This window comes from Corapipo altera, unplaced genomic scaffold, assembly GCF_003945725.1.
Source record: "Corapipo altera isolate COAL_440 unplaced genomic scaffold, ASM394572v1 0, whole genome shotgun sequence".
In the NCBI taxonomy this organism is placed as follows: Eukaryota; Metazoa; Chordata; class Aves; order Passeriformes; family Pipridae; genus Corapipo; species Corapipo altera.
The window spans coordinates 43196703-43215465 of record NW_020884872.1 but is presented as its reverse complement, the minus strand read 5'-3'; the positions used below and the strand labels follow the sequence as shown (position 1 = coordinate 43215465).

The 18763-nt window shown below is 37.7% G+C and overlaps 1 protein-coding gene across 3 annotated transcripts in view; it reads left to right on the top strand.

The window, feature by feature from the left end:
• Positions 1 to 1046: 1046 nt before the first annotated feature.
• The window catches only part of GPC5 (glypican 5), a 275817-nt gene continuing 258100 nt past the window's right edge, over positions 1047 to 18763 (top strand). Inside the window, exons 1-2 of one of the 3 annotated variants that reach the window (XM_027645659.1) lie at positions 1047 to 1215; positions 13528 to 13689. In XM_027645659.1, the coding sequence (XP_027501460.1) occupies positions 1050 to 1215; positions 13528 to 13689 (328 nt within the window). In that variant the 5' untranslated portion in view covers positions 1047 to 1049. Of the gene's footprint in view, positions 1216 to 13527; positions 13690 to 13966; positions 18644 to 18763 lie in introns of those variants that run through there. The other 2 variants (XM_027645677.1, XM_027645668.1) reach the window with 2 other exon arrangements.

The window sequence follows — 18763 nt, the reverse complement described above, 5'->3', positions numbered from 1 at the left end:
AGTCCTGGAGTACAGATGATTCAGAAAAGAGAAATATTAGTCCCCTCCCCTTCTTATGAACTGTCACTCAGTAGACTGGATAATGTTAATGCCATTCTTTTATTGCTTTGCTCAGCAGTGAAATGGTTGATCTCTAGTGCAAGTTTTATTAACTTATGTGTCAATTTGTTAACCGTATTCAAATGAATGCATAGAATAAATCACACTTAGAACTGGTTTTGCGGTCCTGTGTTGAAATTGCTGACACAGATCAAAGTTTTATCTTAAATTGAAAGCCTAATGCTTTACAGTGCTGAATGACCACCAGCAGCTTCAAAACACACTAAGAAGAATTTCTGGCTCTAATGGGTAAGGTGTGACATTTGTGCGTGGAGGGGATTCTTGATGCTGGCATCAAGGAAGCTGTTTTAAAGATAACTTGATGATTCCCAAATTCCTTGGCTGCTCTAGCAGATACCATCGGACTTTGTCTTGTAGACATGAGAGGGTTTCGTAAACTCGTCTTTAGTCACTTTTGCCTGATGAAACTGAAACTTTTGAAGATACCATGAAGAGCACTGAATTCTTAGAGACTTCTATCAGAAAAGCAAAAGTTTGGCATTTGAAGCCAATCTGAATGGCGTACTTTACTGGCAGTGTTAAGCCTGTTGCAAGTAGTTCGCCAAAGCTCTACAAATTAAGTCTGTCTTTTTTGCATGCTTTTTGGGAGTTACTGCTCACACACCATGACATCACTTCTTTTCCCTGTGGATTCCTCCTCCAGAGCCCGCACCCCCGGCACCCCGGGTATAGGTGGGGGTCTCCTCCCCTCCCCAAACGGGCCGTGCCCACCTCCAAGCCCCGATGGGGTGACGCGAAGGCACCGCGGCACCGGCGCTGGGACCCCCCCGCGCTGCCCCAGCGGCGGAGCCCCTCATGGTGCGGGGAGCGGTGGGAGGGCCCGGGCCGGGGGCGGGTCCCGGCGGGGCCGGCGGGCGGGGCGCAGCCTCCCCCCGCTCGGCGGCTTGTGGCGCCTCGGTCGCGGTCTCTGCGGCAGCTGCCGGCGGGCCATGGGGGAGAACAGTGTCAGCCTCGGCGTCCTGAGCCTCGGCGTTTTGCTCCTGGCCGCCGCCTCGGCGGGTGCGGAGCCGCCGCCGAGCTGCGATGCGGTCCAGAAAGTTTTCCAGGTGGGGCGGCTCGGCCCCCTGGGCGGTGTCCCGGAGTCCCCGCGGGCAGGTAAGGGAGAGCTGGCGGGGCAGGAGGCACTGGGAGCAGTGGGAGCCGGGGCTGCCCCGCCGGGGTCCGGGGACGGCGGGTTTGAATTTGGTGCCGCCGGCGGAGGTGGGAGGGTGGTGCCCGTGGGGGGGTCGCGGCCCCGGGGGCGCCTCGGGTCACCCGCGGCCGGGGGGAACGGGTTCCGTAGCGACATCGGGGGTGGCTGCGGGGGATGCCTGGCCCCTTACTCGAGAGAGAAAACGCTCTTCTCGGGCAGCGGGCACTGGAGCACCCTGACACCTGCCTAAAACCCCCTTGTACCCACCCACTTCCATGCCGTATCGCACAGGAGAGCGAACTTCAGCTGGGGCTTACCCTGCTTCCAGCCGCCCGTGGGCAGGCACAGGTACAACGGTGCCAGCGCGAACCCTGAAGGCAGGGGAGAGCCACCGAACGGCGTCTGGGGCTGGTGGAGTTACTCTGGTGTGAAATGAGAATGACTTACACCACTGCAAGTGGTGGGGCTGCACGTTTTCTCTGCTGGATATCTACCTGTCGCTGTAATGGAATAAAATTCACGGGAAAGTAATGTCTTAATAGTAATTTGAGTATATCTAGCATTTGTATCAACAACAAAACTTTTGTCTTGAAGAGTGTACCAAATGACGTTGCAAAGGTCATATGTAATAAGATGTACCTCCTTAGATCTGAGGTTTGTTTCCAGCTTCATGAGAACCTCTGTTGACTTCAGTGATGCTAATCACAAAATTAAAAAGGAGTTATTTTCATGGTCAGTGATATACATACCTATAAGATATGTTGATATTTGGATGACAGTCAACTAGTAAATGTGTATCAATACTTTCTTGACAGAAAATGACTTCTGAATGCAACAAAAGCTGAATTAATGTCCCCCTCACTTTAAAATATCAATAGCCTCTTTCTTTTTTTAAGATAATCTGTGTACTTTTTATTAACTCTGCAAGTTGAGGCATACTGGGTTTATTTTAAAGGAATTCTTTCAAAATACAGCTTTTTAATGACTACTTTAAAGCATGACAGATAATTCTAAACTTGATACAGTTGTAGTGTGCAGTTTAAAAATCAAAATACTATGTTTGTAAGGTTACCAGTACTTTTGACAACATACATTGTTGTCTTCTTATGGTGTCCTTGGCTAAAGAAATTTAATTGTCTTTGCTAAAAAGCAAATAAACTCTTTAATTGGAAAGCCTAATTAGACAGGAACTGTGGAAGTGAAGATGTCTAGAAAGTGAAATCTGAGTTAAAGCCCTGTCAGTGGCTTAATTTTTTTGTGCTATTTGTGTGAATAATATCAGTATGAATTATATGGTATCTGTTTATATGTGTATGAATATATGTATATATTCCATATCCTAGTCTTAACTATTACAATTTCTCTTTCATGGTCATTTATTTTGACTACCATACATTTACTTGTGTACTAGGATAGGGAGGAAACATGTTACCTCGAGAGGAAAGAACTGTACGGTACCTTATGTATGTTTCTTTTGCTCTGCTCCTCTGATTTCCCTTCCCCTGTATTTTTATACCACCACTCACTCTCATTTCTTTCTTTTGACTTTTCTATGTTTCCTGTTTGAAGCAAAAGCCATTTCTGAATTATAAGAATAATAAAAGAATTCCTTTCTTTGCTGCTGCCCCTGCAGCGGGCAGCAGGAGGTGCAGTACAACTGCGTGGTCAGCAGCCTTTCACTCTTTGAAGGAGTTGCATTGCTGTGGGCAGCCTGGAAGACACCAGCACTCAAGGAGCCCTGTTCGAGTGTCAGAGTGCTTGCTCTGAGTAGCACTTGTCTCAGAGATACATGCAACAAATAACTGTGAACATTAAAATCTATCCTGAATTGACAATGACAAAAGAAATGGAGATAAAATGAGTATTTTAGAAGGTTTAGGTGTGATTAAAGGTTTTTGTAGGCTGAAAACATAATATGAAGAAATGTCACTTTTGCTACTGATCTTTTTTATTAAGCCTTCTTTTGAGGCAAGATGTAAAAATATTTTAAAACCTTTTCTGATGGCACTTAGCAATGTGTTTGTGTAGAAGACACACACATGCACACATACAGCACAGACACTTTTTGTAAGTGTCCACTTATGAAAATAGGTGTCAAAGTTGCCTTTATAAAGTTTAATTTGGTTGCTCAAATTTGGTTGCTCAAATCTGGCACCCTTTGAATTTCCTTAGGGTTTCCAAAATGTCTCACGGGGCCAACAGATACAATACCTCTGGGAGATTTACATCTTCCTGGAGGGGCAGCGAGTGGTGGGTGGGACACCTTTGGCATCTCAGATGCTCCTGGTGTGCAAGCACAATGCTCAGCCAGTGCAACCTGTGGCATCTAGGAGCCAATCAGCTATCATCAAGTATTGGTGTTGATTTCTGAACAAGCTGCATAAATGCCTCTATTTCATTGCCTCTACGTCTTTATTTTAGTGGTAGCTTAGACCTAGCTTGTATAAGAACACTTTAGTTTAAATGTCCTAAGATGAGCCACACCTTTTGGGTGGAGTAGGATCACTAGCTAAAGAAGAGCAGGAATATTAGCTGGTGTATGGATTTGTATACAGTGGAAGGCTACCTCTACAGTCAGTAAAATTATAGGGCTTATACTGGCCTCGTGTTCATTGCATGTATTAAAATAAAAAGGCTGTACCATTCATATTGGTATTTTTTCCTCTTCTTAGTAGTAATAAGAACTAAGCAGCCTTATATCAGTAAGTGATGCAAATTGTAATTCTGTTTCATTTGGGGACTGCCCTGTGTCTGTATTTTGAATATATATTAGCTCAAAACACATGCATTTTTTTATATAATTAGTTTTGCAACTGTTATATGTAGTTTGTTTATCTTTAAAGGATAAAAAAAATACCTCTGTCATTGTATGTAGAAATGCCACATATATGCACAAAGGTGATCTTGAAGGATATGGGAACTACAACTTTGAGCTTATGTTGTCATTCGCATAGCACAAGATATCATAGTGTTGAAATTGGCAACTAAGAATCAAAGTGAATTAATATAGTTACCAAACCTAAGGTTTTTATTGCTACTCCCAGCAATCAAGACACCTGACTAACTGGTAGCAGTCTTTTGTAGATGTGGTTTGGGAACTATAGTACAGACTTAATGTTTAGTCCCATCACATGCTATAGTGAAACATTTATCTCTTTCATACTTATTTTAAATGTTAATTGCAAAAGTACTTTGTTTTTTTTTTTCCTGTCTGGTTCTGTGCTACAAGTGGTGGACTGTACAGAGAAACCTCAATAATTAAAAATCCTAAAAGGTGCTTTTTGTTGTATTGAGAATCAAGAATCAAACACTATGCAAAGCATGAAATAAATATAAAAAGGCCTCAAAGGTTAGGTTTGGGGTTTTTATTTTGTTTTTGTGGATCAGTATGACTTGAATTATTTGAAAAAAAAGGTTATCTGCAAAATACTTTTTTTTTAATATATTTTAATTTCCTGTGCTCGATTTCTGGTATTGTAACCTAATCAACTTTCTTGAAGAATTCCATGCTAGTAAAGCTGGAGCTTTTAGCTGATTTCAGCAGCTCATTTTTCGGACAGGTTAAAGGAGGGCTCTGAGCTCTCCATGTTATCTTGGTTGCAAATGATATTTCTTTTCTGGTTTTCTTCTCTCAAAATATGTAGAACAGAAAAGTTGTGGATGGCCTATCCCTGAAAGTGTTCAAGGCTAGATTGGATGGGCCTTTGAGCAACCTGGTATGGTGGAAGGTATTGTCCCTGTCCATGGCAGGAAGGTTGGAATTATACGATCTGTAAGATTCCTTCCAACCCAAACCATTCTGTGATATAATCCTATGAACAGCAGAACAGGATGGACAGTAAACCATTCACTCTTGCCTTTTTGACAAAGGACTTTCAGCAGGTATGTCAGTGAACAAACTTTCAGGCTTCTGTTTGCACCAAAAAGCTGAATTCTGTGGCTTATTGAAAAATGTTACATTTGCTGGCACTGTAGAATCAAACAATTCCCAGTGAAGTGGGGGAAAAAATGGGCTGGAGATATTTGTTTTCTCAGTAGTTTGCTTGTTTGTTTGATTTCTGTTTGTTTACTTTTTTGGGTTTGGTTTGGTTTTTGTTTGGTTTTGTTTTTTTTCTTCAGGAATCAGTCTAGGCTTCTTTTCATCAAGCTCTGGGAGATCATGTATGCAATTATGAGAACAGGAAGCATAAAAGAGGGTGAAGACTGATCAGTATAAATTTTATTGCAAGGCTTTTTGGTAGAGAATCATTATGAATATGTAGTTGAATAAATGAGAAAAACTATGCTGGGAGGATGAGATAATCTCAGAAAAAGTTGATCTGTGATACACTTGTTAATTCAAGTGAAAATATTCTTGCTAATTTTACTTAAAGTAACAACGGAAGTCAGTCTGAAATCTAGAACAGGTTATTTTGTTGCAATTCCAAGATCATATTTGAATTTTAATTTGGGTTTCTAGTATGATTTACATTTAGGTAATTTGGATTTTTGTTCTATCTGAAGTCAAATTAACATTTGTTTGGTGTGTGCAGGCAGGGGCACTTCTAATTACTCTATTTGTTTAACTGGAAAAGGATTCAGTCAGAGACAGAAAGTGAGTTGCTCTGTCATATCAGTAACTGATGTCTGTTTTTGTAAGGACTTTTGCCAACAGCATAATTGTGTGTATGTGTGAACATTTCACCTCTGGATCCACAAAATTATCACCGTGAAAAAAATTTTACAAAATTTTGAGATTAAAACCAACAAAAAAATGGGCTCAACTATGTAGCAGCTTCCCTATCTCTATCTTCCATCTTTCAGCTTCTCTAGGAAGTCAGCAGTGCTCAGTAGCCTTAGGACTTGATCTTACTGGGATGACCGTGGTGGCCGTACTGCTCAATAGAGGACAGAGGACCAACTCCTGGTTCTCATGCTGGGTGGAATAGACTGGCTGATGTCTACATTGCTCAGGGCTGGTGTCCTGCAAAAGGGATGGACTGTCCTCACTTGGCGGGGTTTGCCCTTGAATCCTCTTGAGAACCAAAATAATGCTTTTGTAATGCCAAGGCGCTGTGGGTTCCCTTCCTCCACAATTCAAGCAGTCTTAAAAATAGGAGGTCTTTTGGTAGGCAGTGAATGCAGGGTAATATGATTCCATGTTTTGTTTGGTGAGCTGGAGTGTGGGTGTATGGAGAGGTGCCTTGACCTTGACCATTGCTCATTACTGAGCAATGCTGAAGTACTTTGCAACCACCACAGTGATGGCAGTTAATGCTGTGTCTGGAGCGGTGCTTGTAAAAAAAATGAGTTAACAAATATTTAAAGATGAGCATGAGAAGAACTTATGTCTGATACAGGTTGAAAATCCATTTTGAAATAAACCACTGATTTGACAATTGCTTCCAGGCCACATGTCATTTTAGTGCTGGCTTTTGAAAGATTCTTTATTGTGACAATCCTAGGTCTGTTTTGGGATTTTTCAGAGTCTGGATTTGATCTCTTGGAAGTCTAAGTAGACAGGGAGAAATTTACTACACATGTCATTTTCTCTTCCTGGCTATTAAAGTCCTTATCCTGTCAGCATTTGTTTATCTCAGTGTACTGAAAATATGGATTTGTACGGCTGAGGCCACCAGTAAAAGTTTGAAATCAGTTCTAGATAGGTAAACTTACATCACAAAAGGATTACATTTTTCTTCCTGAGCTGTCTTTCTTACACCCATCTAGATTATTTTCAATTTTAAAACCTTTCCTATACTGTAACTGTTTATGTCAATATATTTTTATTACAGTTTTTTATTACAAGTTATTTCGCATCTAACTGTCTTGTGATCTTGTCTCAAAGTAGATCACAGTGTGGAACCATCAGAATTTGATACTGAAAAGAGCCCATATGCCTTATCGGAGCAGAAAATGTTTTCTCTCTGCATTTCAAAATTGGTTATTGATAAAACAATTCTTGTGGAAGATGGGAAGATTTTTAGATGCAAAAACACAGAAAATAAGTATGGGGTTTTTTTTAATATTGCTTGTGCTGAAATGGAACGACCTGTTTCATACCCTCTTCTGAAATATTATCCGTAAACTGTTGCTTGTTCTGTAGTTTTATAAAGAAACAGCTACAAAACTACTGTGGATTTTGAGCAATCACTCAGTTTTTAATCAGTTGGGTTCTTTGCATGTTGCTTTTCCTGGCCATTGAAAGCAGCTGTCTTTAATGAGCTGGAACAAAAGTAGGTCAATAAAATGTACTTTATATGTGCGTGATTAGCAATCTTAAAAGTATAAAACAAAATTCCCTTAGGGTTGGGAATGAGACCCATGTTAAAAAGGCGCTGCTTAAAAAAGTGCCATAAAATCAAGAGACTAAAATAATATTGAAGAGTCAGCTGAAACCATAAACAAATATTCATTATTATTTTAGAGTTTTACTAGAAGTCTAAATGTCTTCTTGAAGCTATACTAAAGCCCATATTAAGGCTAGATAAAATTTCATATTACCTCCTGCTGTACAAAAGGCGAAGATTTGAGAGCTAAGCAGTGCCTAACATTTGTTTAAAATACTAAGAAAAGCTTGGGTAATACAGCTAATCTTAATTTCATTTAAACAAATATTATGCATGTCTATGCCTGTGTACATGTAGAACTGCGTGTGAACAGTTACCGTGTGTATTATTTATTAATAACTAAAATCTGGTGGGTGAAAGGTCATACATATTGGAAAAATGGCTCAAAGGTTTTGTGGAAGATCTTTACTGAACCTCATGGGGAAAAAGGAGGTCATTGCTTCTGGGAGATGAAGCTACTGTTTACTTGTGAAAGAGACACATGTCAAGTCAGTAGGAGAATAAGGAAGAGTACTCATAAGTTCTAATTTTCGCTTTTCTTGACAACTCAGCTACACATCTGTGATTATGAAATTATGTTTTATTATACAACAATGGCATTGTCTAAAATGATACTGTGTGCGACACAATGTTATTTGTGTTTCAGGCAATGTGATAATAACACTTTGCCAAGTTTTGTCTCTTACATTTTCAGTTTCAAGCAGAGGGAGGACATTTATAATTAATTATTATCTGCTAAGATTTAGGGGCTAAGGTAAGTCATCTTCTATAGATGGAAGTGAAATGTGGTTTTTTTACTAATTTTTAAATACTTCATAAAGCAAAGCAAAAGCCTTCCCAAATCCAGCACATTTTTCATTTGTAATAGCTGTAAGTCTCCTGCTGGTATTTTGACTTGTATGAAAGCTGTGTTGAAGTTTGAAGATTAAGCAGTTCTATTAGGGAGACTACTGTACAAAACTGTATAATGTTTTGAATAAATCACTTGTCCTAAAACCATAAGACTATAGTGATGTAAGAGAAGCAAAATATGTCTATTTTGGAGTTTTCTTTTTTTCAGCCTTTTCAGAGTTATTTTTATTTTGTGTAGTAAGTTTACTGAAGAACTTAATACTCATCCACTGTAGTATTGTCTGGAGTAGTGTGAGTTGTAAAGGTGACATACAATAAGTAAGGGAGAAGTTTGATTATACACTCCTTAGAGTTAGTGATGATGTGGTTGAGAGCCGCTGGGTGATAATTAGGAGGATGGAAAACAAAGGAGATAACGTAGTGGGTCACCGAGCCAGGATGTAAGCACTGATGAGTTCTTCTATTGGCAGTTAGGAGAAATTTCACGTTTTGGTAGCATTGTCCTTATGGGACGTTTCAACTTTCCAGACATCATCTGGGAATATCATACTACTGTGACAAACAGGTCTGGGAAACTTTTGAAGTTTGTAGGACATAACTTCTTTTCACAAGCACTCAGTGAACCAATGAGGAGAGAAGCCTTAGACTTGCTGTTTGTGGATAGATGGAATTTGATATACATAATTTCACAGGCACTTGGCCAAAGCTGCTGTTGATTACCTTATTTATGACTAGGTCCTTCTCTGTTAGTTTCAATCTAAAGAGTGCCATATCTGGCTGACCCATCTAGCTTCTGTGATAAGAATTTGTCCCAGTCCCTTCCAAAAATCTCCAGGTTTGCTTGCATCTCTCTGTGTTCTACTTCTGTCTATTGTTGAGAGGTTTAAAGTCTCTCGTCAGGACCAGGATCTTGCTTTAAAGAGGACTCAATATACTTTCCTCTCCTGACTTTGCATGGTATCAAATTCATATCACAGTGTCATCCACACTTTGGTCCTGGGTCACCACATGTCATCAACCAGCTTGTCCATTCCATACCTTCCAACAGTTTTCTTGATGTGAAGAACAGCCTTCCTTCTTCCCTCCTCATCTTTCCTCATGAACCTCTATCTGTCAATTGCTGCACAGTGGCCACTCAAGCTGTTTCATCATACCTCAGTTATTCCAACTGTGTCTGGTTTTTCTGGGCATATTCGGAGCTCCAGCTTTGCCTGTTTGTTTTCCAGTATTTAAGGGTGTTATAGGAACTGCTGAATCCAGCAGACACTGCTCCCACAAATTCTTCCTGGCAGCCGAAGCCTATCCGTATGCACTCTGAGAGTTCAGTAGTGAAGTTAACTAGTGAAAATACACCCTCCCTCTCCAAATTACACCACTGTGTTGCTGACAGGTTAAAAATTCGGGAGCCCCTTTTTATACTGATACATTGTGATTGCTGTGCATTGCCCTTCTACACACAGTGCAAAGCAGAAAAAAAAAAAAAAAAAGCAGAATCTTCACAAGTTATGAATTATCAGCTTCAAGTGAGCACTCTGCATACTTTAAAGGATTACTTCATTAGTTAGATTTTTGTTGTGTTGTCTTTCTTGCTTTGTAGGTACTACCATTCTCTTCCCTAAGGGGCAGCCAGCCGAAAATTTTACTTCGGCTCATCGGTAAAACTTGAAGCAATTTAGGCAACTGCCGAGCTTGTTTAATTGATTCCCCCAGCATCCTTACATATGCACGTGAAAAAACCCACAGAAGAAGAAAGAAAGTGGAGAATGTTTACAGATTTCATAAACAAAGAAAAGGCATCATCCATACTCCATTTGGATCAAACTTACTCCAGCGACTTACAAAACTCACTTTTTCCTTTAACAAACCAATGTCATATATCATAGAGAAAGTCAGAATAATTGTTTGTAATGCTTTGCATGCCATAGAAACACTTCTGTTATGCTTAAAAAAGATATATTTGATAAGTCAGACCAGTATTTAGGATCATAAACGCATCTCAAAACTATAGTAAGTAAAGACCATGATTGGCCTTTGACTACTCTTAGAGAACAGCTAGGAAATTTAAATTCTTGTTGATGACATTAATTAAAAAAAAACCAACAACCAGATATGAGTGTATTCTATAAGTTCCACTTGCACATCAACATTCAAACTGTCGAAGTTTTTCTGCTTTTAAGACTTTCTATGCTTGATTAATTAATGAATTAATTCTATTTGTGACCTTGAAAATGTATTCCATATTGATATGCTAGTTTTTCTGTCTGAGTTCATCTTTGTGAAATGTGTATATTGGACATTCCACTGCAGAGAAGTAAGTTATGAAAAGAGTACATAAATCTTCATTGAGACACTGCATGATTCTGTTTTCTTCATGGTTTTGTTTTCAGCTTGTGAAGAAGAACAGAAGAAAGTCCTACTGCAGACATGGCTTAATAATCTAGATTAATTAATTAATTAATCTAGATTAATTTACCTAGATTAATTTACCTTTTTCTTTCATTTAATTCTAGTTCAAGCTACTGCTGTGTTTCTTATTCTGGCATATTTGTTGGGCTTTTATAATCATACTTAAAATTTTCTGAGGTTAAGAAGAATTTAAGGGTAGCTAGGCATATCAAACTTCAAAAATATGAAGCCAAGAAATAGGAAAATTTGCTAAGAATTGTGCTATAAAATAAATATGTATGTATAAATATATAATTTTGTGTGCCAGGGTTCTCAGGATGCTTTGTGAAATTGGAAGTTAGAGGAGCAGGTTTAGAATAATTGTTTCCAGCATCTGGTAGAATAAAAGGATTTAGAAGCCAAAGTGATCCTGAGGTATCTCAGCAGTACTGGTAAACTGAAAGAGCACATTGAAGGAAGAGTAGAGAGAGCTCTTTTAAGAGCAATATAGAAGCAGTGGGTTATCTCCTGGTTATCTGTATTATCATTTCTTTGTTTAGTGGGTTTTGTCCCCATAAAATGTACGGAGCTTTGAGGGAAAGTCAGGATTGTTCCGAGTTAGAATCTGTGTCAGTCTCTTTAGTAGGTGTTAATCATGTTTCTTTAGAAAGATGGGCATTGGGCAAGGTCAGACATGAGTTTAACATGTGTCATATAGTAAAATTTCTAATAGCTCCAGAGGTTTCAGCAACATAGGAATTCATAGTTTAATCCAGATGTTAGTCTGACTATGAGTTGGTGAAATGAGAAATTTGTACCTAACTGTTCAGCTTGTTTCTTGAAGCCATCTGATAGGTCAAGCTATTCTCTTCATAGGGTATTTCCGCTATGGAGTCCCAATTCAGATGTACTTAAATTAATGGTATATTAGTTACCAAATGTAAGTTAGAACAGCAGTATTAATAATGATGTAACAGACACCTCCAAATCCTTGTGTGTGGGCTATAAGAATATCTTGGTCTTAGAGTTCATCACTTGGTCAAGTGTTCATCAAGGACTCTGATAACTCCACTTTTTTTTTTAATGGTCCGTATAATTTACCAATTTCATTCTGGTTGTGTGCTTTTTTAAATTTGATTTCTGTATCTTCTTTAACACAATGGGTTCCTGCTTTAGAATTGGGATTGCTGTATGTAAATAATTACACTTTTTCTTACTGTTAGCTGAAGTGCTACACATAGATAAAGGGACATGAGTTTGATATAATGTATTTAAACATTTCACCATTCTTCTAGAATGCTCCAATCCATCCCTCAGTAGCTTAATTTCTCCTTCTTAAGTTTCTGGAATATATTTTTTAAAACACCTAATTTACTTAAAAGAACTAACAGAATATTGAGAATACAAAGTGTGTAAGGCCTCCCATTCCCTATATCTATATTCATTCTGTCTTAGAACGATTTATCAGAGAAAAAAATGCAGAAACATGATTTAAAAGGAATGTTAAATCTTGTAGGTTTAGCGGTAGGAAAATAAAAGTTTAGGTACGCAGAGGTGGTGTAAGAGCTGAGGGCAGTGTGGATTTAAGTTGACTTTTAAATTTCTTACCTTTTTCATTCCAATCATAATCGTCCTTTTTTACCTGTTACAAAGAAAGAGTGATACTTGCTAGAAATCTTGTGATACCTGTCAGCGAAACAACATATTTGAGAACAGAATTAGGATTGGACTGTTAAATTTTGTTTTAATATAATTTAAATTCTCACATATTTCTTCTTTCACTATGTGTTTGTTCCTTATTTTAGAAAGCATTGTTTAGATATAGTATATATAAAAAAAGATTTTAAATACCACACGATAACAAGGAAGGTGAATAAGGTCTTTTCATACTTGATTATTCAGTTTTAAAGTTATAAAAGTACTGAATTGCTCCTCTGGAATTTCATTGTGCCCAAAATTTGAAAACATACTTCTTTCTGGAAACATTTCCCAACCTATTAATGAAGGAGTGAGTCAGCGTGATGGATACATGGGAATGTTTGATGTTAGAGAAAGACACGGTAAGGGACTGGAGTTTAGGACTGCTCCATATAAAAGTTAATATGGGCATATTTGTTATGAATCTGTAGGGACTGGGATTTCTGCTGGTGTGTTTGTAATATTTAGCAGTAGTTAGCTAAAGAAGCGCAAGAACCTTGAGCTGGTCCAGCAGTTCAGTATTCTGGAGAATCATAGAAGCACAGAATAGTTTGGGTTGGAAGGGACTTCTAAAGGTCATCTAGTCTGACCCCCTGCAATCAACAGGGACATCTTCAACTCGATCAGGTTGCTCAGAGCCCCATCTAAGCAGATCTTGGATGTTTCCAGGGATGGGACATCTGCCACCTGTATGGTAATGTACAATGCACATTCAATATATTTTACCAACACTAGGTATCAACATTCACAGCTGGAACAAGATCACAGTGTCAGGGAAATTATATTATATGACATTATTAACTGTATTAAGTGTACTCTTCCCACAGAATTTTAGTTAGTATCACCTTCTGCTTAAGGAGACCAAATGTCTTTAAAGTTTTGAGTATTTCTTTTATGTGTCAATACCTATGTGAAAAAAAAGGAAAAGAGTAACTGTTTTCTATATGTTTGTGTTTTGCATACTTCTGTTTTATATTAATCAATGTAATTACCTTATTACCTTCTCCTTAGGTGTTGATCTCCAGGTTTGTACTTCTAGAAATCCAACATGCTGTACTAAAAAGATGGAAGAAAGGTATCAGACTGCAGCAAAGCAAGATATACAACAAGTGCTTCAAACATCAAGTGCTACGTTAAAATTTTTAATATCTCGTAATGCAGCTGCTTTTCAAGGTAAGGCTTTCTGCTTTTTGTTTCCAAACTTCTTCATACTTTTCTTGGTTTTCATCTTTGATTATTTTATGCATGTAATAAAGTCATCTGTTAATTTTTAGCTTCTCACTATGCTTTTATGCTTTCGAATAAGGAGCGTTAAATAAGGCAAGTGATTAAGAACTGCATTGCTTTTGAAATTTTCACAAATATATTTAAAAAATATAATTTGTGAAAAAGTAAGACACTATTTTAGTAAGATTCTTTGATTTTAATTGTAAACCAGTAACTTGACATTCCTCTTGAACTTCTTTAATTTAGGTGATACTAAAATGCAAAATTAATGCCTGGAGTGCTACAAAAGAGGGATTTTTGTTATTACAGTATTCCCACCCACCATATTCTTTGTCTTTTTCTAACAGATGTACTTGGGTAGCTTGGTTTTGAGGTTCATTTTTTGGGATTTAGTTTTTTAAGCTTTTGAGTTTCTAGAACTAATTGAAAAAAATTGTAGGTTGAGCAATAGTTGTTCTAATGCACAAATAGGAAGATATCACTTAAATAATAGTTATTTGGACTGGTGGTGGGCTTACCTATTCACAATTATCCTGCATATACTATTCATTTTTTTCTGATTTAATAAGGCATAAGTTAATGCAGAAATTGGTTAGGAGCTGGGAAGATCTGAAAAACAGCAGCGATACAAGATCATAAGTGGTAGAAAGGGATATACAGTTCACATGTGTTGAGGACAAAGTCCTACAGTCTTGTTTTTTGTCTATTAATATGTACCTATGACCTTTATGACCACGTGATTGGACAGGATAACATGGTAACTTCATACAGGATTGGGAAGTTGTCCTTCTGGTGACTCTGTTGTTTTTAACCTGTGAAGTTGAAATGATTAGCAGAATGGGGTCAGAAAATGGGCAGAAAAGTTGACTTTGGAGTTCTAAAGACTTCCCTTTTTTGAAATTTAGGCTGTCTAATGCTAAAAACAACTTGGAGTTGCTCTCTACCTTCTGGGAGTTTTGCCATTTAGCCTGCTTAACGCAGCTGTCAACGGGTGTTATGATCAGGAGATCGTTGGTAAAATGTGCAAAGAAATCTCTCCCTTGCTCTCTTCTCCCTTCTTTCTTCTTTTCAACTTGTGTATATTAACTTTTTTGTACCATAAGAGTATAATATGTTGTACTGCTTTGCTGACCTAGGGCTGTAGACTCTGCAGAGCTCAGTGACTAACTGTACTTCGCGTAAGTGGGTGCTGTACTCTTTGCCTCAGTGTTTTAAGATCTCCTCTTTTCCCCCAGCCCAAGAGAAAAACCAGTGCACGAAAAAATCCCTTAGCTACCTAGATAATATACTTTTGCAATTCCAAGATTTCTCAGTCTTCACATTAAATGACATTATATGACATTATAATGAAATTAAGTGAAATAAGGACCCCAAAACTGTATTTCTGTTGCTGTTATGTCCTGTGGGGCTTAGTCAGTGGGGTATTTTCAGAATGCATGCAGGGTGCATCTCTCTCATTGATGAATTCTCTCTGAAAGACAGGGATACATATATGCCTTTGAGGAGAAATAGTTGTGAATCCCTCTGGTATAATCTGAGTGGTTATTCAGGCGTTTGGTTCCAGGCTTTTCTCAGCTAGTACACATTAAAACTGTATGGCCTGTCAGCCCAGGGGAATTCTCTGAACACCATGTCAGAGGCTAATATAAGACATATGCACTTCTAACTCTCCGAGCAGTGCTAATTTACAGTGTAGAAGGAAATTCAAGAAGCAGTGATGCAAAGAAAGAAGCCTGCCTCTGTAGCTTAGTCCTCCCTCTAGAGGGATGGTTTCAGGACTGTTTGAGAATTATAGTATTTATTTTTTTTGGTGAAACACGTGTAAGCATTTCTTATTACAGGAATGCAAGCCATCCTTCCCATATATGTAGCCTACACTGATTCTCCCACTGTCTGTCTTTCATCATTTGCTTTTAAACAAATATTTTTCAAATACTTATACTTTAAAGTATATCTATTTTATATGCCTTATACACTTCACATATTTTTGAAGTACCTGCTTAGTCTGGAGTATTTTCATCTTTGTTTTCCTTTTATGTAAAGAAGCATGATTGAAAGAGAATGTTTCATGGATTCTGGTATTATTTAGATTTAAAGCCTTTTGTAACTTAAAGTAGTTATTTATGGAAAATCATGCTGTTGGACATGCCACTCTTTACTGAAAAATTCCAATCATTGCTAACTAAAATTCAAACTAAATTATTTCAGATTCAGAAACCATAATAGGATGCTGCTGATATTTTTTCAGTTTTGAATTCTAGGAACACAGTAGGACATTATACCCTGGTGTGAATTCAGTTTTGATGGTGCTTTGAGCAGGAGTTTGGACTGGAGACCTACGTAAGGTCCTTTACAGTCTGAATCATTGTATGACAGGATGTCTATCTCATTGACAGATCTTTAGGTATTCCCTTTATGTTTCAATGAGGCTGGGCTGGGCAGTTAAGAGTATGATTACCTCTTCTGCTACTTTGACAACTGGACAGACCTCTCAGGAGTTGGGCAGAAAGTGTGAAGAGAATTGTTGAGGTGTGTACAGAAGGGAGCAGATGTTGTGGATTTTGTCACTGCTGTCATGTGCCTCTTTTCAAAATATGTTGAGGCTGGATGTCTTGGCCTAAAAGGGGTGGACTGGATCCAAACAGAACAAATAGCTAATATTTTCTCTCAGTTTCTTACATATTCAGTAAAGAGAAGTAGGAAGTTAAAATAAGTAATCTGTGTCTGACTCTGGAGGTCTTCAGAGGTGTGTTTTTACTCTGCATTAAATACAGTCTAGAGACCCTGAGTCTTCAGGACAGCTATCTATCAAATACTTTAGGATGACTGTATTGGTGAAATGAGGCAGCTGTCTACCTATCTCTTAACTGTGTGTGCATGTATCTTTACATGAAAGTAAATTCATATATATATTGACATATCTTGGTCACTGTCCAATGTTTTTCAAAATTCTGTGGGTCTGTAACTGCTGCCTGCTCGCAGTAACTATTGGCAATTTTCAAATGTTGCAAAAATTACATGTCTCTTAGGTCATGTCAAGCTATATGGTGCAAATTGCACCACTTGTGTACTTCTTCCTAGTGAATATTGTTACAGTTTTTTTCTTATGTTTCAGGGTGTGTCAGAATGCATGTTTCCTTTTTTCATTGTGAATCTATTTCTTTTTAATACCTTTGAGGTTTGGTAAGGGAACAGAAGGATAGGTGAGAGTAAAGTTAAATAAGATATTAATCTGGTAAGTGGGAGAGACTTTATGGAGAGCAGTAAATCATTCTTCCGTCAGGAAAGGTGACTACAGAACTTGAGCTGTATGCTAATAGTGTGTCAAGACAGTTATTTTGATAGGATAACATTCTTGTACATCTCTGCCATTTTAGTATTTCTTAATATTTGAGGTAAAGACTGTGAGCACTGTATGAGGATAGCTGTAACCATAAAAAAGAAAGCTTTGTAAACCTGATTTGCAGTGGTATAGAGTGCTGTGCAACAGAAAACAGTGTCACTTCACTGTTTTTCCACAAGAGAGCTCATAACCCTTTAAAAAGTGACCATGTATGGCACAGAACAAGACAGTAGCTTGTCTGTTTGAATGGGAAATTTAGAGATAAGAATTCGGTTGTGGAGTCCAAAGCAAATGAACTTTTATTTGTGCTACTGTATTTGGCAACTCTGGAACTGTACAATAGTTTTTATAAATATAGAAGCATCAATCATTTCTGAATGTGTCAACGTGGCACTGAAACAGTGAACTTGGCAAATGCGTATTTGTATGCAGGAGGTAATAAACTGCATTTTTCAATAGAGCATTGCCTGACACTTTTCCTACTGTGTAGGAAATATCTAGTGCCTTTGCAATAGAAGTTCTGAAGTATATTGAATCGGGTTTTCCTGATGCAGTTTCATGTTGTTCTGTGAAATTATTGCTACGCAATAGATCAATGTCCACTTTATCCTAGACCAGAATTAAATGAAGTCAAACTGCTATATGATATTGTTTGAAATCACAGTACAATTTCTACATTTAAATATGCTAAAGTTTTAGTCAGTAGATAAAGTAAATAGTGTGAACTAGAAAATACATTGAAATCTTATGAGCTGCTTTCTCTGGTAAGCCATAAGAAATAATGTAATTTCTATTTATCCTCTTGTCTGTGGTAGATAAAAAACCAACGTTGTCATACTGCATCAAAGAAAATATAGACTCAATATTAGCAAATATTAGCAAATTTTCCAATGACAACATTAAAATACTCTTGATTAAAATTTTTGGGGATTCTATGTCCACAGGTCTTAGAAATAAGCTGGACAAGACAACAGTTGCCAAGCAGGCCAGGGGTTAGACTAGACTGCTCAAAAGACTTTTGACAAACCTTAAGACAGGTTTAAAATGTGATTTGCAAAGAAAAGTTAGGTGATTTTAATGTTTTAACTAATTTTAAGCTTAATCTATGGGTACTGTGCTCTAACAAAAAAGGGTTCGTTCATTAATCTCTCTCCAAGAAGATTACACAGTTCTCTACTATAACATAATGGGATAGATTGCTTCTGTCATAAAGATGCTTGCAGAATGGGTTTAAATTTAGAATATTACATCCCAGTATTAAATGAACAAGAACTTGTTCAAAACTTTGTATGCAATTTTTTTCAGTATCAGTCTTACAGTGGAACTGTTTTGTATAGAGCTAATAGATCTGTAGACTCACTTTAATAGATACTTAGTAATTATGCTATTTCGAACTACATATTCTACATGGGAAATTCAAGGAATTTTGCAGTGTTTACAACATAACCTTATTTTTAATGTTTGTTGGGTTTTTTTTCAAATTGCGTCTTGGTGAGCCTGACATACTGCTTAGAAGAAGTGGAGTCATGTACTGCGTTTTCAAATGCTTTGTGAGAGGTAAAACCAGTTTTCTTTCCCAACAAAAGTAAACTAACCTTATCTGATTTTAAGTGGAATTTTTAAAGATAGATATGTTTGCATCTAGAGTGGGTAAATCTGATTGCATTTTAAATGACT